The following is a 25,789-nucleotide window of genomic DNA, read 5'->3' on the forward strand; positions in this document are numbered from 1 at the left end:
AAAAAATGGAAATAAAATATTCCAAACATCTTGATTTCTTCAGTGTCAAGTATGAGCGCCACACGCAGAAAATACACGCACTTACACGCCTTGGCATGCTATCAATGAGGTTATTAATGGTTGTCTGAGGAATGTTATGTCACGCTGAATGCACTTGGGTACGCAAACCATCAAGGTTGGCTACTGACAGCTCCCTTTGCAGTTGCCGACCAATGACATTACAGATGTGATGGGATACAAGTCCAGAGAAGGCGGAAGGCCACGGTAGCACATTTAGGCCACGCAGACTACTCACTGTAGCACGAGCAACATGCAGCCTTGTGTTGTCCTGTTGAAAAACGGCTTCTCGGACACTTAGGAGAAATGGCCATACCACTGGTTCCACGACCAAATAACTGTGACGCCGAGCTGTTAGTGTACCTGAAATGAAGACTAGAGGGTCCGGCTACCATACATCATGCCACTCCACACCATAATCCTGGGAGTAGGACAGGTGTGACGTTCCCTTGTGAAGTCCTATTCATGGCGTTGCCCGCGTGGTGTCCAGACCAATTTCCGGCTATCATTGCGTCTGAGACAAAAGCGGGACTCATCGCCGAAGAGTATAGACCTCCATTCCAGCCTCCATTGCCGTCTTGCTGTGCACCATAATAGACTTTGAGAGCGGTGCCGTGTGGTCAATGGAACACCTGTAGCTTGATGTCTTGCTCGTAGCCCAATGTCGTGTAAACGCCTTCTGATGGTTTGTATCAACACTGGTTGCCCCTCTAGGCTTGGGATGTGACGTTCATATTCACTTGCAGTACAGAATGGATCACTAGGCGGCATTCTTCTAATCAGACAATCCGTCCGTGGAGTGGTTCGCATCCATGCACCTCTTGCTGTCATTTCTGTTTGTTATTGTTTTCTCATCCTCCAGGACACACAACGTTGAACAATGCTGACATCTCAGCCTAGGCGCGTAGCGATCTGCCGGAGTGATAAACCAAGGACTTTCAGTTCAAGGATTCTGTCCCTCTCCGTTTGCCATGTGTGGGGATAGCTGCCATGTCGACAAACAGGAGGCATTGCACAATCATCCCACAACACTTGATGCTTGATTTTTGAGGTTCCATGTGGCTAAAAGACATTGCTTTTAATCTGGCATTTATTCTCCCACATGCCACAGATTGGAGCCGTAAGGTTCCAATCTGTGTGGACTTGAAAATTTGATCATTTGCAGATCTTGGTGACACCTGCTACTTCCTCGATTTTAACCTGATGGCTTTCCCTTCTTGGTGTTGCAATTTCAATGTTGAGGAGTGTATATATGTGTACAACAGTTAAAAACAAAAAACCTTATACTTATCCCAGTCTCCCTTAGTCATGGTGATGCATCCCTATGTTGTCCATGCAGCCCGGCCTCCTGGGGTGATGTTTCATCCCATGTGACCACTGCAGCCTGTGCATCCCATGTGACTGTCATCTCAGTAGGACGGCCTGGATTGAGAAGTACGGAAAAACGGGGTAAGTATATATTTGTTTTTTTCTAAATTGCGAACATTTTGCTTATTGTTGCAGGTTTTCCCTCAACAATGAACTCAATGGGAAAGACTTGCAACAGAAAAGCAATGATTCTGAAGCATAAATTGACATGCTGCAGATTAAAAAAACGCATCACTGGTCAATTTCTGAATGTTTTTTTCGACAAATTTTCCACGCAGTGTGTGGGTGGGAGTTGTTCAAATCTTATCTACTCTGCTACTACTGTATTAAACAGCGGATTTTCCGCAATTAAATCAGTCGCTGAAAATCTTCAGTGTTTACGCTACGTGTGGACATACCCTTTAACCCCTTAGTGACCAGCCTATTTTAGACCTTAATGACCAAGCCGTTTTTTAAATTTTTCCATCGTCTCATTCAAAGAGCTATAACTTTTTTATTTTTGCGTCGACATAGCTGTATAAGGTCTTGTTTTTTGCGGGACAAGTTGTAATTTTTATTAGCACCATTTTGGGGTACATAGAATTTATTGATTAACTTTTATTAACTTTTTTCTAGGGGGGGGGGATAGAAAAAAAACTGCAATTTCGAAACACATTTTTGCGTACTAAATTTGCGCCGTTTACTGTGTGGTATAAATAACACAATAACTTTATTCAGCGGGTTGTTGTGATTGCAGCGATACCAAATTTATATTGATTTTGTATGTTTTACTACTTTTACACAGTGAAAACACTTTTTTTCAAAATTATTTGTTTTTGTGTCTCCATGTTTGAAGAGCCATAACTTTTTTATTGTTCCGCTGATGCAATTTTTGTGGGACGACTTGTAGTTTTTATTGGTATCATTTTGCAGTAGATGCGACTTTTTGATCACTTTTTATCACGTTTTTTTTAAGTCTGGATTCAAAGAAAACAGCAATTTTTGCATGTTTTTTTATTTTATGCTTTACGACATTCACCGTGCGGATTAAATGATGTAACGGACGCGGCGATTCCAAATACGTGTAACTTTATTACTTTATTTTGTATTTTAATAATAAAGCAGTTTGTAAAGGGAACAAGTGGGTTTTTCATTTTATTTTCACTTTTTTTTTTCACTTTTTAGTAAACTTTTTTTTTACTTTTTTACTAGTCTCACTAGGGGACTTCGCAATGCAATTATCCGATCGCATTTATAATACACTGCAATACTTCTGTATTGCAGTGTATTATGCCTGTCCGTGTAAAACTAACAGGCATCTGCTAGGTCATGCCAGAGGCATGACCTAGCAGGCATTTACTACAGGCAGACCTTGGGGGCCTTTATTAGGCCCCCGGCTGCCATAGAAGCCGGGTGTCAGTGGGATAAGAGGGAGCTCCCTCCCTTTCCAAAACAACTCCGATGCGGCGCTCGCTATTGAGCGCCGCATCTGAGGGGTTAAACGGGTGAGATCAATACTAATATCGATCTCACCCGTTCGAGCAGGGATGTCCCCAGCCCTCAGCTACCCCTGGTAGCTGAGAGCAGGGAGATTTAATGGCTCCCTGCACTGTTTATTTATTCCGATGCAGCGCCGTAAAAAGGCCTATGCATCGGAATAAAGCCCGATAGTGGCCGCCGTAAACCAACGGGTTAAGAAGATAAGCTCCACTTTTACTCCGTTTTATTATCTTAAAACAACCAGCTGTTTTTTTAGGCCTAGTTCACACTGTTTTTTTGCAGCCAGAACAACATCTTCTTTTTATGCCTCCCATTGATTTCAACCGGAGGTCAGAGGCGAAACCGTGGACATGCCGCTTTTTTTTCTTGCGAGTGGCTGGAGGAAAAAAACTTCCGCCTCCCATTGAAATCCCATTTGGACGTTTTTTTGGTGCCGTTTCTGCGTCAAAATCAGTGCCAAAAAAACTGTCAACTGGGCCTTATGTAAATTATTTGGTATTTTGTATTAGCGGTAAGGAATACATGGTCAAAATACTTCCCAAATACAGTAAATCTATAATCTCCCATTCTTTTGATAATTTTTCCTTGGTTTACATCTGGTTTGCACATATTGCACTTTACAATCAACGGCTAATACAACGTTAATAACCACTTAGTGAGCACATGGGTAATATGCGTTTTCTGTTTTGTAACTTAGTTTAAACAATGTTTAACCCTTTCATGACCAAGGACGAAAATGCACGTCCTGGTCGGCTGCTAGTTCCCGCACCAGGACGTGCATTTTCGTCCGCATTTCAAACTGTCACTCTGTGTAAACACAGAGTGACAGGCGCGCGCTGACAGCTGTCCTAGACAGCTGAGACATCAGTCTCGCCGGACAGCGGACCATCGCCGCTGCTTTTGGCAGTTAACCCCTTAAGTGCGGCGACGGATTGCCGTCGCCGCATTTAAGTGGTTTGAAGCACATCGGCAGCCCCCACGAAGTGATCGTGGGGGCTACCGATGCTTGTCACGGCAATCGGAGGTCAGATAATGACCTCCGGGTTGCCATGTACGGAAGCCTCGGAGGAACAGCCTCCGGCCGTTCCTCCTCTGCTTCCTGTCAGAGTGACAGTCACGTCGCAATGACAGTTAGAGTACATCACTCTACGTGTGTAGTGTAATGTACTCTAGCAGCGATCAAAGCTGCAAGACTAAGTGTCCCCTAGTGGGACAAGTAAAAAAAGTAATAAAAATGTTTCAAAAAAAGTGTAAAAATAAAAGTTATAAGTTCTATAAACACTAAATGCTTTTTTTCCTATAATAAGACTTTTATTATAGAAAAAAAATGAACACGTTAAAAAAGTACACATATTTTGTATCACCGCGTTCGTAACGACCCCAACTATAAAACTGTAATGTTATTTTTCCCGCACGATGAACACCCCAAAAAAAATCAATAAAAACGACGACAGAATCACAATTTTTTTGGTCACCACCGCTCCCTAAATAAAGAATAAAAAGTGATCAAAAAGTCGCATGTTTCCAAAAATAGTACCAATAAAAACTTCTATCTGTCCCGCAAAAAACAAGCCCTTACACAGCTTTTTTGACTAAAAAATAAAAAAATTATGGCTCTCTGAATATGGTGACACAGAAATTTTTTGGGTTTATAGATAAGTCATTTTATTGCGCAAACGCTAAAAAAAAGGACCAAACCTATATACATATAATATCGCCGTAATCGTACCGACCCGCAGAATAAAGTAAAAATGTTATTTATAGCGTACGGTGAGCGCCGCAAAAAGAAAACCTAAAAAAATGGTGTCAGAATTCCTGTTTTTTGATAAAGTGATAAAAAAAATAAATCGCATGTACCCCAAAATGGTACCAATGAAAACTACAGATTGTCCCGCAACACATAAGCCCTCACATGACTCCGGTGGTGAAAAAATAAAAAAGTTCTGGCTCTCAGAATATGGCGATGCAAAATGTTCCAAAAGCGGATAAGATCGGGCGCCATTTATCAGTGTGACACCAGTCACATATCTATGAATTATTATTTATTTACCCCATTATTATACCCTCTTATTATACCCTGATGTACCCCGCACAAATTACATATACCCTGATGTACTCCGCACAGATTACACATGCCCCCACATTATAAACTGAAATACCAGCGAAACCCAAAACAGAAAAACTACCAAGCAAAATCTGCGCTCCAAAAGCAAAATGGCGCTCCCTCCCTTCTGAGCCCTGCAGCGTGCCCAAGCAGCAGTTTGCGCCCACACATACGGTGTCGCCATACCCGAGAGAACCCGCTTAACGTTTTATGAGGTATTTGTCTTCTGTGGCACACACTGGGCACAACATATTATGCACTAAAATGGCATATCGGTGGAAAATTGCAATTTTCACTTTGAACCATCCGCAGTGCACTAACCCCTTTGCGCACTATGACTTAATTGCCCGTCATGGTGCGGCGGTTGATGTATGGAGCCGGCTCACGTTCTGAGCCCGCTCCATACGCTGCGGGTGTCGGCTGTGTATTACAGCAGGCCCCGTCGGTACTAACGGACAGGAACAGCGATCGCTCTGTTACAGAAGCCTGTAAGAATAACAATATACTGCAATACATTAGTATTGCAGTGTATTGTACCAGTGATCCAATAATCGTTGGATCAAGTCCCCTAAGGGGATTGATTAATAAAATGTGTAGAAGAATTATAGTTATTAGTAGTGATAATTTTTTTTTTTAAAGTTAAAAAAACAAAACACCTTTTCACATTTTTCTTCTAAAGTAATGTAAAAAAATGAACAAAATTGGTATCGCTACGTCCGTAAAAGTCCGAACTATTACAATATACCATTATTTAATTTGCACAGTGCACCCCTTAAAAAAATGTGATAATTGAAACCGCCAAAATCGCAGTTTTTTTTTTTTGTCACCTTCGCTCCAAAAAAAAATGTAATACAGCTTTTGAATCACTTTTTATGTACCAAAAAATGGTACCAATAAGAACTGCAGCTCCTCCCGCAAGAAATAAGCCCTCACACCGCTCTATTGATGGAAAAATAAAAAAAAGTTATGGCTCTTGGAAAGCGGGGAGGGAAAATCTAAAATAAGAAAGCAAAAACTGGATCAGTCCTGAAAGGGTTAATTCATTTCTAATGAAAAAAACGTATGATCCCATGTGGGGTATTTCCGTACTCGGGAGAAATTGCTTTATAAAAAATGGTTGTTTTTTTCCTTCTTTATCCCTTGTGAAAATGAGAAAATTCAACATTTTAGTGGAAAAAATTTTGATATTAATTTTCGTGCCCTAATTCTAATAAACTCTGCAAAAGACCCGTGGGGTGTAAATGCTCACTATACCCCTAGAAAAATTCCTTGAAGGTTTTTCCAAAATGGGGTCACTTTTGGGGGGTTTCCACTGTTTTGGTCCCTCCAGTGCATTGCAAATGCGACATGACACCGAAAACCATTCCAGCAAAATCATAAATCCAAATGGCGCTCCTTCCCTTCTGAGCCCTGCTGTGGGTCCAAACAGCAGTTTATTACCACATATGGGATATTGTCGTAATCGGGAGACATTGCTTTACAAATGTTGGGGTGCATTTTCTTCGTTATTCCTTGTAAATAATAAAAATTTCTATGTTTCAGAAAAAAAGTACATTTTAATTTTTACAGACTAATTCCAATATATTTAGCGAAAAACCTGTGTGGTCAAAATGCTAACTATACCCCTAGATAAATACCTTAAGGGGTCTAGTTTTCGAAATGGGGTCGTTTATGGGCAGTTTCTATCGTTCTGGCAGCTCAAAGCTTCTCCAAATGTACAGTGGGGCCTAAAACATTTTCAAGCAAAATATGAGTCCTGAAAGCCTCCGGGTGCTCCCTTCCTTTGGGGCCCTGCCGTGTGTCCAAACAACGCATTAGGGCCACAATGTGGGTATTTTTGAAAACAGGAGAAAGAGGGTGATAGATTTTGGGGTGTGTTTCTTCATTTTCATATTCGCTTTACAAAGAAATCGGTCTTCAAACTGATACTTTTATGAAAAAAGTGAAATAATATTTTTTTTCACCTGTTATGCATTAAATTTAGCAAAAAACTGTGGGGTAAAAATACTTACTATACCCCTAAATAAATACCTTATGGGGTCTAGTTTTCTAAATGGGGTCGTTTATGGGGAGTTTCTATCGTTCTGGCAGCTCAAAGCCTCTCCAAATGTACGGTGGGGCCTAAAACATTTTCAAGCAAAATATGAGTCCTGAAAGCCTCCGGGTGCTCCCTCCCTTTCGAGCCCTGTCGTGTGTCCAAGCAATGCATTACGGTCACAATGGGGGCATTTTTGAAAACAGGAGAAACGGGGTGATATATTTTGGGGTGTGTTTCTTCATTCTCATGGTCACTTTACACAGAAATCGGTCTTCAAAGTGATACTTTTATGAAAAAAGTGAAATTATATTTTTTTACGCCTGCTTTGCATGAATTCTTACAAAAAAACTGTGGGGTCAAAATACTTACAACACCCCTTAATAAATACCTTAAGGGGTGTAGTTTTCAAAATGGGGTCACTTGTGGGGGTTTCCACCATTCTGACACCTATGAGCCTCTGAAAACCTGGCTTGGTGCAGGAAAACAAAATGTACTTCAAAATGTATAAAATGATTACTAAATTTGTAAGTCTTCCAAATTGCTCAAAAAATTTTTTCTTTTTTCAAAAGTGCTGCCAAAATAGAGTAAAGAGATGGAAATATATATTTAATTAAAAAAATTGTACAGTATGTATGTACATATGTGACATATTGCAGTTAAAAATAAGGAAAAATGATAATTTTTACAACATTTCTTCAATTTCTCTATTTTTTTATTAATTTCCGCAAATCGTATCAGTCTACTTTTACCACTAAAATAAAGTACAACATGTGACGAAAAAACAATGTCAGAATTACTTGGATATTCAAAACTTTCACAGAGTTATTCTCTGATAAAGTCGGACATACCAGATTTGACATATCTGGCTTGGTCATTAAGGTACAAACATGCCCGGTCATTAAGAAGTTAAGAGGTAACTCCACCCAAAATGCACAATTACCGTCCTACTTTGTAAGTTTATCCTTATTTCACTTGAGCGAAGAGAATCTAAATTGTCACTGATTCTCTCACCACTGTTTTGTTTTTTAATGTAAAAGACTAAGTGGATGCTGCAATTCTTGTGTTGCACTAGTATCAATGAGTTTTTGGTTGACTGCATATATACCTTTACAGAACAGTATCTTAAAGTGTAAGGCCTCGTCACTTCCGCAGTTTCCTCGTCGGTTATTCCCAACGGTGCCATTTGTTCACTCACAATACACTTTCACCACAGAAGCACGCGAACAGTTCACAAACTGCGCTGTTTGAGAAATACCGCCACCCTTGGGCCAAAAGCCAATAATGATCTCTTTTTGCAACTCTGATAAATTTCCCCTTTTACCCTACAACGAGTGATATGTGTTCAGACAGCCTATCGCACACCTTATATACCCACCAAGCCAGCCCACTACACATCACTTCCTTCATGGGCTACGCGCTGCCGATGTCGAAAGTAGGAGGTGGTCATAAAAATGTGACTCAACTGTGTATTATACTATAAACTAAACTTGTTGATAGAGAGACCCCTGTAGGGAGACTAAAAGTCCCTCCCCCCACCCCAAAGTGACCCTTTAAAAAATAAATTAATAATATAAAATATTTGGTCTAGTCCACCATCTTCCGCTCTAGGAACAAGTATTGCATTTTGACACACACTATCGGCCCTTCTAGTGAATGCGAATGACAAGAGTGTGAAGAACCGGCATAGTCACCCATGCTCCACATCTTCTGTTTCTAAGCAGCGACCTGAACATATTTGGGCCGCTGCCTCGGAAACCGCATGGCTAGAAGACCACGTTCGTTGTCTTTAAACTGATACATTTTATGCATAATCCTTATCATGTATGAGCCTCTTCATGGACACCCCTGGATCAACCATATATTCCAAATAGTGATAAAATAGTGAGAATTCTCATTTGCAATGCCTCTGTCTGATCTGTTTTATAGATTTTTTTTTTTTTCGTTTCCTTACTATAGACTACGTTCACAGACCAAAATTATGTACAGAAACGCAAACAAAATAATGACTCGCTGAGCAATCCATGCCACCATGCTGAGGACTAATGGTGCTCCTTTTTCTCCTGGCCACCAGTTTGTATGATGGGTGACACATCCACATGTCCACAGGAGTATGGAGATCAGGTTGTGTTACCTGCACTTCTAAGTAGTAGTCCAAACATTCTCAGGCACTTAGGGTGTCTTTTGGACACCTTAAGCAAAAATGTTAGTTTCCCATTGTAATTATTTATTAAGTTCCCCTTTACATGTTATTATTATTAGTACAGAAAAGTCTGGTGCACATAAATATTGTGGAACATTTACTAAACAAAATGCATGTATGAGTTTGGCAGACATTGGCAAACATATTCCATGTCCATAAATTTAGTGCAGGTTGTGATGTTTTAGCCAATTTATAAATTGATTTATTCTAGGAAAGTATTGAAAAACCGCGTGCGTGCGCGTGTGTGTGTGTGTGTGTTCGTTCGTTAATAATTCCTTGTTTTCTCTATGTAGGCTGATGTCTCCCCGGCCCAGTCTGCTAAGCACTGGCTGCGACATGAGAGGGAACTCCTCGCCTCAAAAACCAATGGACCTGAAACAACTGAAGCAGAGAGCGGCTTTCATTCCACCAATTGTAAGTATCTGTTTTTTCCCCATCACTGTAAATGGACACAAAGGGGCAGAATGCGGAAACTATTTACAAAATGATCAGAAAAATTGGTATTTGGAGGTCTGACTAGGTTTGCAATTCCTCTTATTCTTTATACTCACTGTAGTTACAAGACAATATGGGATCTTCAGCACCACCCCAGTCTTTTGGAGCTGTATTCCATCACTACCGCATGCAACAGTAGACAAAAGAAAAGGCTCCAAGACACCAGGTCCATTTAAGACGTAACTTTTATTTCTCCAGCATCCGTAAAAGCAACATAAACGTAGCGTTGTTTCAGATGAATTGTCGCTATGTTATTGACACTTTTATTCATGCTGGAGAAGGTGCCATCGATCCTTTTCTTCTTATACTGACTTTAGCACATAGAAACGGATTGAACTCATTGGATCATAGTATTCTTGCTGTGTTTGAATAAGGGATTATTTTGATTCGTATGATTGTAATCTTCCCTCACAGAGGTAAGTACAACTGTACAGTTGAATTTGGCATTTAATCCTTTAGGGGCTACCTTGCTTGGGCGTCATGATAAGATAGTAAGTTACCGGCAGTCCTATGCAAATCCAAAGAGAACACATTATAATTAAAGAGACTCGGTCACCTCCGAAAACCCACCTAAACTACACTGATCAGAAAACAGATAGGTTTTTTTTTTAAAATAAAAAGCACTGCTGTCACCTACATTATGACGCCCATCTCCTTATGTAGGAGGTAGGGCACTTATAATATGGTGACAGAGTCTCTTTAAAAGAGACACTGTTTCCGAATCTGTACGTTTTATCACTTCACTCACTTGCATTCATTTGCTATAAGCCCACAAACAGGCCGTGCGCAGCATGCTGATGACGAGTCCTAGGAGTCCTCTCCGTTATATAGCCTCTCTATGTATCAGCATGCAGGTCATGGCCTGCTTGCAGGCTTATAGTTAGGGAATGCAAGTGAATAGGATGATAAAAATGACAGATTCTGAATCGGTATCTTTTAAGCTTTTTGCTGATTATTGTAGTTTTGGGGGGTTTTTGTCGGTAAGAGTCGCCCTAAACACTACGCAATGTGATATCACAAATTCAAGCCTGCTTCTTCTGTATTGTACATGCACTTGTAAATGCATCCATTCCCCAGTGTTTATGAAATGTTCCAATGACCATTCGTACTTCAGGTCTTGTATCTGTGTCTCCTGTGCTTGGCTCCGTGTATTGATTTGCATGTCCGTGCTGTCAGATGATGTAACTAGATGCACAGCAAGGTCTCTCGTGCAAGAGACACTCTGCCCGTCAGATTTTAGTCGTCATTCTTGGTGTTCACTTGTATGAAACGATCAAGCAGCCTGTCTCTTAATTCTATTGTGTGCTGTGGGGAGGGCTGTTTTTTCTGCTTTACTCTGTTATTTCCAATTGACTGCTTGCGTGTTTTATTTCCATTAATTTGTCCAGCAAATTTACAGAAATTTCTGATAAACACTTTCTGGAACATTCACACTGTGATTGACAGTAAAAATTCTTAGAATTAGACATCCGATGGTCCAGAAAGCCTTTTAATTTCCAGCAAATTATTGCAAATCATCTAGAATCCCACAGAACCAGAAGCAGAAAACTCAGCAGAGATAACCAAGTATGAAACTCATCAGATATAATAATCAACTGTATATTCTGACATTTGTATACATGTGCATTTAATACTCACATTCAAGGTTTTCTGGTGAAACACTTATGTTAACCCCTTAGTGACTAAGCCTGTTTTGGCCTTAAGGATCAGGCCGTTTTTTTCAAATCTGACGTATCACTTGAAGTGGTAATAATTTTGAAATGCTCTTCTTTTTTCAAGCGATTCTGAGATTGTTTTCTCGTGACACATTGGACTTTAAAGGGGTTGTCCGAGATTTAATGACTTTGTGTTAATGCTTGCAATTTATAAATGTAAATACATTTGTATTATACTTACATTTTCCAAAGTGGCCCTGTTTCCAGATCCTGCAGTGGGGAACTTGACGGGTGACGTCACTCTCTGCACCGGCTCTGGCCGCTTTGTTGATCTTGAATTCTTTGCCGGATATACGACACGTCACTTGTGACGTGGTGTATATCGGCTTGTTCTGCTTCTCAGTTCGTAACGCGCATGCGCTGTCACTGCTGTTCTCGCGGTCCCTGCTGTTCTCGAGATAACAGCAGGGGCCGCGCATGCGCGTTACAACAGAACAAGCCGATATACACCACGTCGTATACCCGGAAAATAATTCAAGATCAACAAAGCGGCCAGAGCCAGTGCAGAGAGTGACGTCACCATCTAAGTTCCCCACGGCAGGATCTGGAAACGGGGCCACTTTGGAAAATGTAAGTATAATACAAATGTATTTACATTTATAAATTACAGGCATTAACACAAAGTCATTAAATCTCGGACAACCCCTTTAAGTTAGTGGTAACATTTTGTCGACACATTCAGTGTTTGTTTATGAAAAACACCCAAATTTTGAGAAAATGTTCAAAAATTTGCATATTTTTTAATTTAAATCTATCTGCTTGTAAGACAGATAAGTAGTAATGCCACAGAAAATAGCTACTATTTCACATTTCTCATATGTCTACTTTATGTTTGCATAGTTTTTTGAATGTCCTTTTATTTTTTTCTAGGACGTTACAAGGCTTAGAACTTTTAGCAGCAATTTCTCACATTTCCATGAAAATTTCAAAAGCCTTATTTTATGGACCAGTTTCGTTCTGAACTGGTTTTGAGGGCCTTATATACTATAAATCACCCCATTTTAAAAACTGAAACCCTAAAAGTATTCAAAAGAGCATATAGAAAGTTTCTTAACCTTTTAGGTGTTTCACAAGCATTAAAGCAAATTAAAGGTGAAATTTACAAATGTAATTAGAGGATATTTTGGCCTTATTTTTATTAGACTATATTTTAGGCACCATGTCAGGTTTGAAGAGGTCTTGTGAGGCCAAAACAAAAAAATAACACCTAAAAAAAGACACCATTTGGCAAACTACACCCCTCAAGGAATTTATCAAGGGGTATAGTGGCCATTTTTACCCCACAGGTATTTTGCTGAATTTAGTGTAATTATTATCTGAAAATGAAAATCTACGTTTTTTTCATAATAAAATGTTGTTTTAGCTCAGATTTTTCAATTTTCACAATAGATAAAGGAGAAAAAGAGCCCCATTTGTAAAGCAAACTCTTCTGAGTACGGCAATACCCCATATGTGGTAATAATCTGCTGTTTGGACCCATGGCAGGGCTCAGAAGGGAAGGAGCTCCATTTGGCTTTTGGAGCTTAAATTTTGCTTGATTGCAAAGCCTATGAGAGGCCAAAACAGTCTTAACTCCCCAAAAGTGACCCCATTTGGGAAACTACACCCCTCAAGGAATCTATCTAGGGGGTATAGTGAGCATTTAGACCCCACAGGTCTTTTGCAGAATTTATTGGATTTAGGCAGTGAAAATGAAAATCTACATTTTGTTCCACTAAATTGTAGAATGTCTTCATTTTCACAAGGGATACTGGAGAAAAAGCACCCCAACATTTGTAAAGCAATTTCTCCCGATTACGGCAAACCCCACATTTGGTCATAAACTGCTATTTGGACACCCGGCAAAACTCTAAAGGGAAAGAGCGCTATTTGGCATGCAGATTTTGCTGTATTGGTTTTTGGCCACCATGTCACATATGCAAAACCCCTGAGGTACCAGAGTACAGTGGAAGCCCCAAGAAGTGACCCCATTTTGGAAATTGCACCCCTCAAGGCATTTATTATTTGCCTGGACATATGACAGGGCTCAGAAGTGAAGAGTACAATGCGCATTTGAGGTCTATTTTGGTGATTTTCACAGCATTGGCCCACAATTGCAGGGCTCGGAAGTCAAATAGTAAAACAAAACCCCAAGTAGTGACCCCCATATTGGAAACTACACCCCTTAGGGTGTTATAAGGGATGTAGTGAGCGTTTTGACCCCACAGGTGATTCTACATTAGAAATTAGTGCCCAGCGGATGGTGCAAAGTGAAAATTGCAATTTTCCGCTGATATGCCAATTTAGTGCACAATATTTTGTGCCACTGAGGACAAATACCTCAAACTGTTAAGCCAGTTCTCCCGGGTATGGCGATGCCATATATGTGGACGTAAACTGGTGTTTGGGCACGCTGCAGGGTTCAGAAGGGAGGGAGCGACATTTGGCTTTTGGAGCGCAGATTTTGCTTGGCAGTTGTTCTGTTTGGGGTTTTGCTGGTATTTCAGTTTATGATGTGGGGGCATATGTAATCTGTGAGGAGTACATCAGGGTATAATAAGAAGGTATAATAATGCGGTAGATAAATAATAACCCGCATATGTGTGGCCAGTGCCGCACTGATAAATGGTGCCCGATCTTCTCCGCTTTTGGAACACTCTGCATATTTTGCGTCGCCACATTCTGAGAGCCAAAACTTTTTTTACATTTTTCTACACTGGAGCGGTGTGAGGGCTTATTTGTTGTGGGACAATCTGTAGTTTTCAATGGTACCATTTTGGGGTACACGCAATTTTTGATCACTATTTATTCCATTTTGTTGGCAAGCAAGGTGACCAAAAACCAGCAATTCAGATTTATTTATTTTTTTACAGTGTTCACCATGCGCTATAAATGACAATTTTACTGTATTCTGCGGGTCGATATGATTACGGCGATACCATATGTATATAGTTTTTTTTATGTTTTACAGTGTTTGTACAAAAAAATACTTTTTGAAAAATATTTTATTTTTGTGTCCCTATATTCTGACCGCCATAGCTTTTTTATTTTAGCGTTGAGATGGCTGTGTAAGGACTTGTTTTTTGCGGGACGGGGTGTCGTTTTTATTGGTACTATTATGGGGTACGTGCGACTTTTTGATCACTTTTTATTCTATACTTTAGAAGGGATGGTGACCAAAAAAATAGCGATTCTGGCATTGATTTTTGGTTTGTTTTTTTTGGGGTGTTTACCGTGCGGGAAAAATAACATTATAGTTTTATAGTTTGGGTTGTTCCGAACGCGGTGATATTAAATATGTGTACATTTTTAATATTTTCATTTTTTCCCCTATAATAAAAGACTTAAAGCGGCTCTGTCACCACATTATAAGTGCCCTATCTCCTATATAAGGAGATCGGCGCTGTAATGTAGGTGACAGTAATGCTTTTTATTTATCTATTTTTACCATGAGCGATTTTTAGCTGTATGCTAATTAGTTTCTTAATGCCCAAGTGGGCGTGTTTTTACTATGGTCAGCGTCATACACTCCTCTGTACAACGCCCACTTGGTCTTAAGTAAAAACACGCCCACTTGGGCATTAACCCCTTCCCGCTCCTTGACGTACTATTACGTCATGGCAGCTGTATCGTTCGCGCTCCATGCCGTAATAGTACGTCTCGGGAGTAACGGCCGTTTCGGCCGTCCTCCCGACACATACAGGAGCTGTGACGCTGCTGTCTTGTTCAGCAGCTGTCACAGCTCCTACAGCGGGGACCGATCGCTGTGTCCCCGCTGATTAACCCCTTAAAAGCCGCGTTCTATAGAGATCGCGGCTTTTTAGGGGTTAAGCTGCCATCGCCGGCCTGCTACGCGATAGCGGCCGGCGATGGTGACTATGGCAACCGGACACCAAACAATGGCGTCCGGCTATGCCATAGACGGAAGCCTAGTGGGTCCTGACAACGTCAGGACCCACTATGCTTGCTGTCAGTGAGTAGCTGACAGTTCTAATACACTGCACTACGCATGTAGTGCAGTGTATTAGAATAGCGATCAGGGCCTCCTGCCCTCAAGTCCCCTAGTGGGACAAAGTAATAAAGTAAAAAAAAAGTTAAAAAAAGATGTGTAAAAATAAGAAAATAAAAGTTTTAAAAGTAATAAAAGTAAAAGTCCCACTTTTTCCCTTATCAGTCCTTTATTATTAATAAAAATATATAAACAAACAAATAAACTATACATAATTGGTATCGCCGCGTCCGTAACGGCCTGAACTACAAAATTATTTTGTTATTTATCCCGCACGGTGAACGCCGTAAAAAAAAATATTAATAAACCGTACCACAATCACAATTGTTTGGTCACTTCACCTCCCAAAAAATGGAATAAAAAGAGATCAAAAAGTCGCATGTACCTAAAAATGGTACTGATGGAAAATACAGTTCGTTACGCAAAAAATAAGTCCTCGCACGGCTTTATTGATTGAAAAATAAAAACGTTCTGGCTCTTAGAATAAGGTAACACAAAAAGTGAATGATTGTTTACAAAACGTATTTTATTGTGCAAACGCCATAAGACATAAAAAAAAACTATAAACATCTGGTATCGACGTGATCGTATCGCCCCGCAGAATAAAGTTAATATATCATTTATAGCGCACGGTGAACGCTGTAAAAAAAAAAGTATACAAAAACAATAGTAGAATTGCTGTTTATTAGTCACCACGCCACCTAAAAATGGAATAAAAACTGATCAAAAAGCCGCATGCACCCCATGAAAACTACAATGGATTCCTCAAGGGGTCTAGTTTCCAAATTGGGGTCACTTTTCGGGGGTTTCCAATGTTTTGGCACCACAAGACCTCTTCAAACCGGACATGGTGCCTAATAAAAAAGAGGGCTCAAAATCCGCTAGGTGCTCCTTTGCTTCGGAGGCCGGTGCTTCAGTCCATTACCGCCCGAGGGCAACATGTGGGATATTTCTCTAAACTGCAGAATCTGGGCAATAAGTATTAATTTGTGTTTCTCTGATAAATCCTTTTGTGTTATAAAAAAAATGGTATAAAAAGAGTAAATTTCACCTCTACTTTGCTCTAAATTTCTGTGTAACACCTAAAGGGTTCATAAACTTTCTAAATGCTGTTGTGAATACTTTGAGGGGTCTAGTTTCTAAAATGGGGTGTTTGATAGGGGTTTCTAATATATGGGCCCCTCAAAGCAACTTCAGAAATGAACTGGAACCTAAAAAAATAAATAAATGAGGCAATACTTCGCTTCTTACATTATACTGATAATGAGCCGTGCCCACTCCGAGATGACCCCAGTTTTGACCGTTTGTATAAACGGAGACCCCTATTAGACCGTTCCAGTGCCCGGTTTTCCCAAGCATACACCCCCGAGAAGTGTTTTTCTATTGATGAGTCCCTGGTACATTTTAAAGGTTGGGTTCAATTCCGCCAGTACCTGCCAGGTAAGAGGGCAAGGTATGGCGTGAAGATGTATAAGCTGTGCGAGAGTGCATCAGGGTATACCTACAGGTTTAGGATATATGAAGGAAAGGCCACCCCCAAACCAGACTGCATCCTGGACTACAATAGGTACATGGGAGGGATGGACTTGTCAAATCAAGTCCTGAAGCCCTACAGCGCCATGCGGTGTGGTATAAGAAGCTGGCCGGGCACATCATACAGATGGCTTTGTACAATGCGTATGTGCTACGTCGATGTGCAGGCCAGAGGGGAACTTTCCTGGAATTTCAAGATCTAATCTTTAGGGACCAGGAAGGGGGGGCACCCAGTACTTCTGGAAGCGAGGCCACACGCATCGTACCAGGGCAACACTTTCCAGGAGAAGGTCCCCAAACCGGTGGAAAGGGAAAGAGTCAAAAGAGGTGCAGAGTCTGCTATAAGAGGGGGATAAGGAAGAACACAATATACCAATGTGACACGTGTCCCGAAAAACCAGGGCTCTGTATAAAAGATTGTTTTAAAATGTATCATACATCCCTTGATTTTTAATTTACCCTGATGCACTCCGCACAGCTTACCCCCCTCATCTTTCCCTTCTGAGCCCTGCCGTATGCCCAGGCAGCTGATAACAGCCACATGTAGGGTATTGTCGTACCCAGGAGAACCCACATTACAATTTAAGGGGTGTATATCTCCGGTGGCGCATGCTGGGCACACTATATTGGACACTAAAATGGCATATACATATATAAAATTGCAAATCTCACACTGCACCATCTGCTGCGCATTATCTTTTACACAGTACCTGTGGGGTCAAAATGCTCACTACACCTCTAGATGAATGTCTTAAGGGGTGTAGTTTTTAAAATGGGGTCACTTCTCGGGGGTTTCAACTGTACTGGTACCTCAGGGGCTTCTGCACACATGACTTAGCACCAGAAAAGCTCCAGTAGGCCAAATGGTGGTCCTTTCCTTCTGAGCCCTCCCATGGGCCCAAAGGGCAGTTTATCACCACAAGTGGGGTATTGCCGCACTAAGGACAAATTGGGCAACAAAATGGGGTATGTTGTTCCTTGTGAAAATAAGAAATTTTGATCAAAAATGACATCTTATTGGAAAAAATATCATTTTTTTCATTTCACAGCCCAATTCAAATAGGTGCTGTGAAAAAACTGTGCGGTCAAAATGATAACAAAAACCATAAATTAATTCCTTGAGGGGTGTAGTTTCCAAAATGGGGTCACTTCTGGTGGGTTTCCATTGCTTTGATACCTCTGGGGCTCTGCAAATGCAACATGGCACCCGAAAACCAATCCAGCAAAATCTGGACTCCAACAAACACATAGCGCTCCTTTCCGTCTGAGCCCTCCCATGGGCCCAAACGGCAGTTTATCACCACAAATGGGGTATTGCCGCACTAAGGACAAATTGGGCAACAAAATGGGGTATGTTGTTCCCTGTGAAAATAAGAAATTTTGATCAAAAATGACATCTTATTGGAAAAAATATAATTTTTTTCATTTCACAGCCCAATTCAAATAGGTGCTGTGAAAAACCTGTGCGGTCAAAATGATAACAAAAACCATAAATGAATTCCTTGAGGGGTGTAGTTTCCAAAATGGGGTCACTTCTGGTGGGTTTCCATTGCTTTGATACCTCTGGGGCTCTGCAAATGCGACATGGCACCCGAAAACCAATCCAGCAAAATCTGGACTCCAACAAACACATAGCGCTCCTTTCCTTCTGAGCCCTCCCATGGGCCCAAACGGCAGTTTATCACCACAAATGGGGTATTGCCGCACTAAGGACAAATTGGGCAACAAAATGGGGTATGTTGTTCCCTGTGAAAATAAGAAAATTTGATCAAAAATGACATTTTATTGGAAAAAATATCATTTTTTTCATTTCACAGCCCAATTCAAATAGGTGCTGTGAAAAAACTGTGCGGTCAAAATGATAACAAAAACCATAAATGAATTCCTTGAGGGGTGTAATTTCCAAAATGGGGTCACTTCTGGTGGGTTTCCATTGTTTTGATACCTCAACGCCTCTTCAAACCTGGCATGCTGCCTAAAATATATTCTAATAAAAAAGAGGCCTCAAAATGCACTAGGTGCTTCTTTGCTTCTAGGGCTTGTGTTTTAGTCCACGAGCGCAGTAGGGCCACATGTGGGACATTTCTAAAAACTGCAGAATCTGGACAATACATATTTAGTAGTGTTTCTCTGGTAAAACCTTCTCTGTTACTAAAAAAAAATTGAATAAAATTGAAATTCAGCAGAAAAAATGAAATTTGCAAATTTCATTTCCACTTTGCTTTAATTCCTGTGAAATGCCTGAAGGGTTAAAAAACTTTCTATATGCTGTTTTGAATACTTTGAGGGGTCTAGTTTTTAAAATGGGGTGTTTTATGGGGGTTTCTAATACATAGGCCCCTCAAATCCACTTCAGAACTGAACTGGCACCTTCAAAAAAAGGCTTTTGAAATTTTCTTAAGAATATGAGAAATTGCTGTTTATGTTCTAAACCTTGTAACGTCCAAGAAAAATAAAATAATGTTCAAAAAACGATGCCAATCTAAAGTAGACATATGGGAAATGTGAACTAGTAACTATTTTGGGTGGTATAACCGTCTGTTTTTCAAGCAGATGCATTTAAATTCTGAAAAATGCTATTTTTTGTAAATTTTCTCTAAATTTTGCAATTTTTCACAAATAAAGACTGAATATATCGACCAAATTTTACCACGAACATGAAGCCCAAAGTGTCACGAGAAAACAATCTCAGAATCGCTTGGATAGGTTTAAGCATTCCGACGTTATTACCACATAAAGTGAAATATGTCAGATTTGAAAAATGGGCTCTGAGCCTTAAGGCCCAAACTAGGCTGCGTCCTTAAGGGGTTAAGAAACTCATTAGCATAAAGCTAAAAATGGTAAAAAAAGATCGTTTTTCTAAATAAAAAGCATTACTGTCACCTACATTACAGTGCCGATCTCCTTATATAGGAGATAGGGCACTTATAATGTGGTGACAGAGCCCCTTTAAGACCGTTTTCAATTTTTTAACTTTGAACTTTTTTATAACTTTCTTTTGTCCCACTAGGGGACTTGAAGACCTGCACCTCTCATCTTTAGTCTAATACATTGCACTACACACGTAATGCAATGCATTAGAGCTGTCTGCTATTCACTGACAGCAAGCCTATTAGGCTCCGCCTCCGGGCGGGGCCTAATAGGCTTCCGTACGTGGCAGACCAGGAAGCCACTGTTGGCATCCGGTTGCCATAGTAAGGATCAGCATCCGTGCAACCCCATCGCAGCGATGCCGGTCTCCTGGAAACAACTAAGATGCCGCGATCGCTTTTGATCGCGGCATCTAAGGTGTTAATTGCAGGGAGCGGAGCCCGCCGCCATCTTTCTTCTGCGGCCGGAAGCCTTTTAGGCCCCGCCTCCGGGCGGGGCCTAACAGGCCGCCGTACTTGTCAAACAGGGGGCCATTGTCAGGCCTCCTGTTGCCAACAGTCGATCGGCTAACGTGGCTACCCGGCTCTTTTAGCCGGGTAACCACGCTGCGATTTTTCCCCCGACGAGTCACAGTGACTATCGGCTGTCTATGACAGCCAATGTCACTGTTCTGTCACCATGTGTTTTGACATGGTGACAGAAAAGCACCATGATGTAACTGTACTTCATGGTGCCTTAATGCAGGGAAAACCATGACTTACAGTTGCGTCAAGGTGCGTTAAGGGGTTTAAGTCCGAGCCTCAGAATACCCAGGATACATTGATTGAAATATGTTGTCTGACTTTATCAAGTGCTAGGCAAAAGGTCACACAAAACTGAAGATCGTTTTTAGCTTTTTATGTGTATATTGAGCCCAGTGGCGGATTAAGTAGATCATAGGCCCTGGGCTGTTCCCCCAAGCTTGGGCCCCACTCTCCACCACCTCCCTGCCACGTCGTGTCTATATTAAACACTACCTTTCTGTGTGAGCTTTGTCAAATTAGTGTTACGATTAACCTTGTCAAAGGGCTGTGTCCCTACATACTGACAGTCTCCAACCATCGCTGACAGTTTCACACTGTGCAGGGACACATCCTCTTGACAATGGGAGTGGTAACACGCATCTGTCTATTAGTCCTGGGTACACAAAGACTTTTTATAGAATACAAGGATTTCCTATAACGGATATGTCAGGAGAGGTGACAGATTCTGTATAAATATAGGGACTCGCAAGTAATGTCTTCTCTGATGGGAGTCGTTCTCTTTTCTTCTCTTCTCCATCTGACACAGGCTGTTATGACAACTTCTCCTGATGACTGAAGTTTCCTGATGAGAAATCTTTGCCCCTCGATTCTGCAGCCATTTTCACCGTCTATAGCAGCACAAAAATTCAGAAACTAAACACCCTAAATTGATTTATATCCCAGACGAAACCCCTAATCAAATTAAGACCCCAGGCCCATACATTAACTCAGACCAATAACTTCAGTCCCCATGGGGTAACTAAACTTTATAAAAAAACATTTGGCGTGTCATAGTGATATGTCAGAAGTTTTGATCGGTGAGGGTCCAAGCACGGAGTGCTCTATGGGAGCGTCTGAGCATCTGACTCCTATGGCTCTGGGGTGAAGGCGTTATCCCCCTGTAGTGCCCTCAGCAGTCAGTCAGACGCTCTGACCCGCCTTGCAATATAATAACTACTGAGGGCTCTATGGGGGGGATTATACTGCAAGGAGGGTTCTGAGCAACTGACTGACTGCAGAGGGCTCTATGGGTGGGAAATAATTTCCCCGCCCATAGAGCCCTCAGCAGTCAGTTAGGCTGTGTTCACACGGGGCAGATCAGCTGCGTAATAACACGCAGTGTATCCGCCCTGTTTTTCGACCAGAATGTCCTCTGCGATAAACTGCAGCACTAGCCAGCCTGCTAGCAGGCCAGCCTCCTGGGATGACGTTGATTGGCTGCAGCGGCAGTCACCTGGGATGAAGCCTCATCCTAGGAGGATGAAACACAGACTCCTGGGTAAGTATAATATATTTTTCGTCTTCTGAGTTGCGTTTTTTGCGGCGGAATCACTATGAACCCGCTGCAAAAAAATATCCCGCAACAAATAAGCAACGTTTACATAAATACAATTTACATGCTACTGAATAAAACTCTGCACCACAGGTCAATTACCGAGTGGTTTTTCCTCTCCGTATTTACGCAGCATGTGGATGAGATTCGTTTTAGCTCATTCACTTTGCTGCTACTGTGTTTGCTGCAGATATTCCGCAACTAATTTAGTTGCGGAAAATCCGCAGTATTTACGCAACGATTGAACTGGCCCTTAGACTTTTTGAGATATACTTCTTTGTTTTGCACATCGCACACACTATATACAATTCACACTCACATCACACACACTATATAATCAAACTACACACCGTATATACACACACTACACGCATACACTACATGCACACACTATTCACACATTTACATTATATGCACTATACATACATACACACCACACATTATATAGAATTACATTGTACACGCTATAAACACTACATAGACTTACATTATATGCACCATACACACTATATACAATTCACACTCACACCACACACTATATATTCACACTGCACACTATATAGTCAAACCACACACACTATATACACACACACACTTACACTATATAGACTTACATTATACACACTATAAACACTATACACACACACTATATAGACTTACACTATAAACTCTATACACACAGCACACACTATATAGACTTACATTATACACACTATATCACACCACACACTATATAGACTTACACTATGTTTACTATACACACCACACTTACCAGAGCCTCTGCGGTGCTTGGGTACAGCCTACAGGACCATAATCGTGTGACTGATGTCACTACAGGTCCTTCACTTCCTAGTTGCAGACTTGCCGTTATCAAGCAGCTTCTGGAGGTATGGACAGTCAGGACAGTGCACAGCAGCACAGAGGAGCAGACTATAAGGGAGAGTGACTCCAGCACCATCACTATCTCTGACAGTCTGCTCTCTACAGCTGATGTGTTGTGCGGCCCCTTACACAGTGGGGGAGTGATGCGCCCCCTGTTCCCTGGCGTTGTTCATTTGGGACCGACGACTGCGAGAATGCGGACAGCAGCAGCCCTGCATGTGTGTTTCGGGCCCAAACCACCCATATGAGGATCCGCCGCTGATTGACCCACATTATTTGGTTTCGTACGTTTGGCTAGCTACAGTATATTCTTATTTTGTGATCTGTGAAAGGATTGAAGTCTGAAATTAACATTCTACAAGTTTTACATTTCATTGACTTTCATTTTATTTATTTATTTACATTTATTTTTTTACTTTTTTGTTTTTAAATTTTTATTTACACTTTATACTAATGAAGTTATATATATATATATATATATATATATATATATATATATATATCTCAGAACTCACTGAGCACTTTTATTTTGTATGTTATAGCCTCCCCAGTGCTAATAATGCTAATAATATTTTGTCTACACTGCTTTTAGAGGCCTTTACTGCTTTAGTCGCTTTAGCCAGTCGTTGCAGTCAAGTAAGTCGGCTGAGAGGTACAGTATAAGTAGTATGGGAAAAATACGGTAGGGTGTCACATGGTTATCTATAGCCCAACTGATGTGGCGAAGCAAACTGACCAAATTGAGTAAACGAAATGCTCTTTGTGGTTTCTGTAACTAGTGTACATGCATCAGAATCTGTCAGTCTATGAATCAGCCCAGGGGACCTCAATTTCTAGTCCGTCACCCAGTGACTCATCGTGCCAGGATCTCTGTTACCTCTGAGCAGACTGCTCTGTGTTTTTATGCTACTTTTAAAATCACATCTTAAGTTGTTCATTTTTCTTCATTCTTTCAGATATCAGAAGACTTCTCTGAGTCATCTTCTCAAACAGTTCCATTGAAACCTCATCATGCTTTGGCTCTTTATCAAGAGCAGATCACCAAGGTTCATGAGTCGGCCCTGGATGGACAAGCACCGACTAAGCATCCTCCTCACTTAACATCCGAAAACGAGCCACAGACAATCAGTAGTCCGAAAGGGAAAGCTGCAGATCAGGATGGTATGTAATTCATAGCCGTGCACCAATGCCATTAAAATTTTTAAAGAAAATTGTCAGAATTAGGAAATGTTTCTTAAAGTGAGTTATACCTCCTGTCGGCACAATAAAACCCGGCCATACATACTATTTACTAGTGTTTTGTTCACATAGTCCGTGACCAGTTCACAGTGTATCAAACTGCACCTCCCAACACCGCTCATGCGTAGACATACTACTAATACAGTCAATATTCTTTGTCAAAGTTTGGCACTAGTCTAGTATGTATGAGCCAGTTGAGTGCTTTCCTAAGGATGAAGACCAGTATCTGAGAAAAGGGTTGGTGGAGCCATCTGGGCAGTTGCAGCCAGTAGATTTGGACACAATGAAGTGGCTTCATCTGCTGGCAACTAGATATTTAGACAACATTAAAAAAGAGATAGGGGGAAATCTTTCAAATTAGGCAATCATTTTGCCATGAGAATCTTTCAGATATCGGGCTGGTGGAAAAACTCCTTTTAAAGTGGTTTTCAGGAGAGAGCAAATGGATGGCCAATCCTCAGGATAGGCCGTCAATAGCTGATCAGTGGGGGTCGAACTCTCGGAATAAAAAATTCCTTTATCACGATATTATCACTGAATAGATATGTTCAACACTCATCCTACGCGTCCAGAATGCTATAAAGTATGCTCAACAAATTTCACCTCACAGACTCCTCAGTCATTCCAATGAGCTGTCCCCCTCTGTTTCTTTATCTTTCCACATCATTATTTGACATAACGGAGTACATTTCTTGGTGCTTCATTTTACGCTGAATCCATGTGATTGGGAATGAAACATGGCACACTGGGAGTTATTTTCATTAGGTGTGTGCATTTACGCAAACCACGCAGGTAACAGATATACTATTAGAAGTAAATGGGGGAGGAATCCTCCAGCTCACCGATCCTATGTCCGAGCCCGGACAGCGCACGGATCCTCGTGGCGGCACACGATGAATGTCAACGCAGAAAAAGAGAAACTTGATGCAGCACTGGGTTGAAAGGAAGTAATTTTCCAAATTTATTCCAAATATATTAAAAAGTCCATATACGTATGCATCAGATAGCAGGCCTACGCGTTTCAGACAAATCACTTGTCCTTACTCATGGAGTGTTGCAACAAACCATGAGTAAGGACAAGTGATTTGTCTGAAATCACTTCATTTTAAACCCGGCGCTGGATCAAGTTTCTCTTTTCCTGCTTAGATATACGATTACTGTTGATGACACAGCTTATGTGGTATTGGTCAGAAATCGTAACAATTTCTTTTTAGTAGCGGCGCTGTAGTTTGTGCTGAGCCGTTTGTTACTTTTGTGTGCTTCGTTGCACTCCAGGAGGTGTGATTATAGGGGTAAAAATTGCAGAGTTAAACTGTGAGCCAAGTGCATTTAAACCAGGCCAAATTCCACTTATTACTCTACATTTCTTCCTAGAACATTTTCACCACTTAAATATTTTGAAAAATCAGCCGGAATAACCGCTCCGAGTGTATGGAAGTGAATACATTTGTGACGTGCTCTGCCATTCAGCCATTGCCCTTGTACACAAAAGACTGCAGAACTGAGATCTGTTCTTGTATAGCAGTTGTCCCACCAATTGCTGCACAGCCATAAAAATATGAAATATTAAGATATATTGTGTAAGTCTGTTTCCAAGCAGCCTGTTGGATTCATGCTCTGCAGCAAAGCTGGAGGGCGCTGGTTAATCTCATTAATATATTTTTTTAAGGTAAACATGCTGACGGCGTGTATATTTTAACTTTCA

General features: G+C 41.0%; 1 protein-coding gene across 17 annotated transcripts in view; it reads left to right on the forward strand.

Annotated features, from left to right (window-relative positions):
• The window catches only part of NCOR2 (nuclear receptor corepressor 2), a 429,457-nt gene that overhangs the window by 330,562 nt on the left and 73,106 nt on the right, over positions 1-25,789 (forward strand). For all 17 annotated transcript variants that reach the window (XM_075833601.1, XM_075833585.1, XM_075833675.1 and 14 more), the window contains 2 exons: positions 9,540-9,660; positions 23,802-24,006. In XM_075833601.1, the coding sequence (XP_075689716.1) occupies positions 9,540-9,660; positions 23,802-24,006 (326 nt within the window). The remainder of the gene's footprint in view (positions 1-9,539; positions 9,661-23,801; positions 24,007-25,789) is intronic.

This window comes from Rhinoderma darwinii, chromosome 1 (assembly GCF_050947455.1).
Source record: "Rhinoderma darwinii isolate aRhiDar2 chromosome 1, aRhiDar2.hap1, whole genome shotgun sequence".
NCBI lineage: Eukaryota > Metazoa > Chordata > Amphibia > Anura > Rhinodermatidae > Rhinoderma > Rhinoderma darwinii.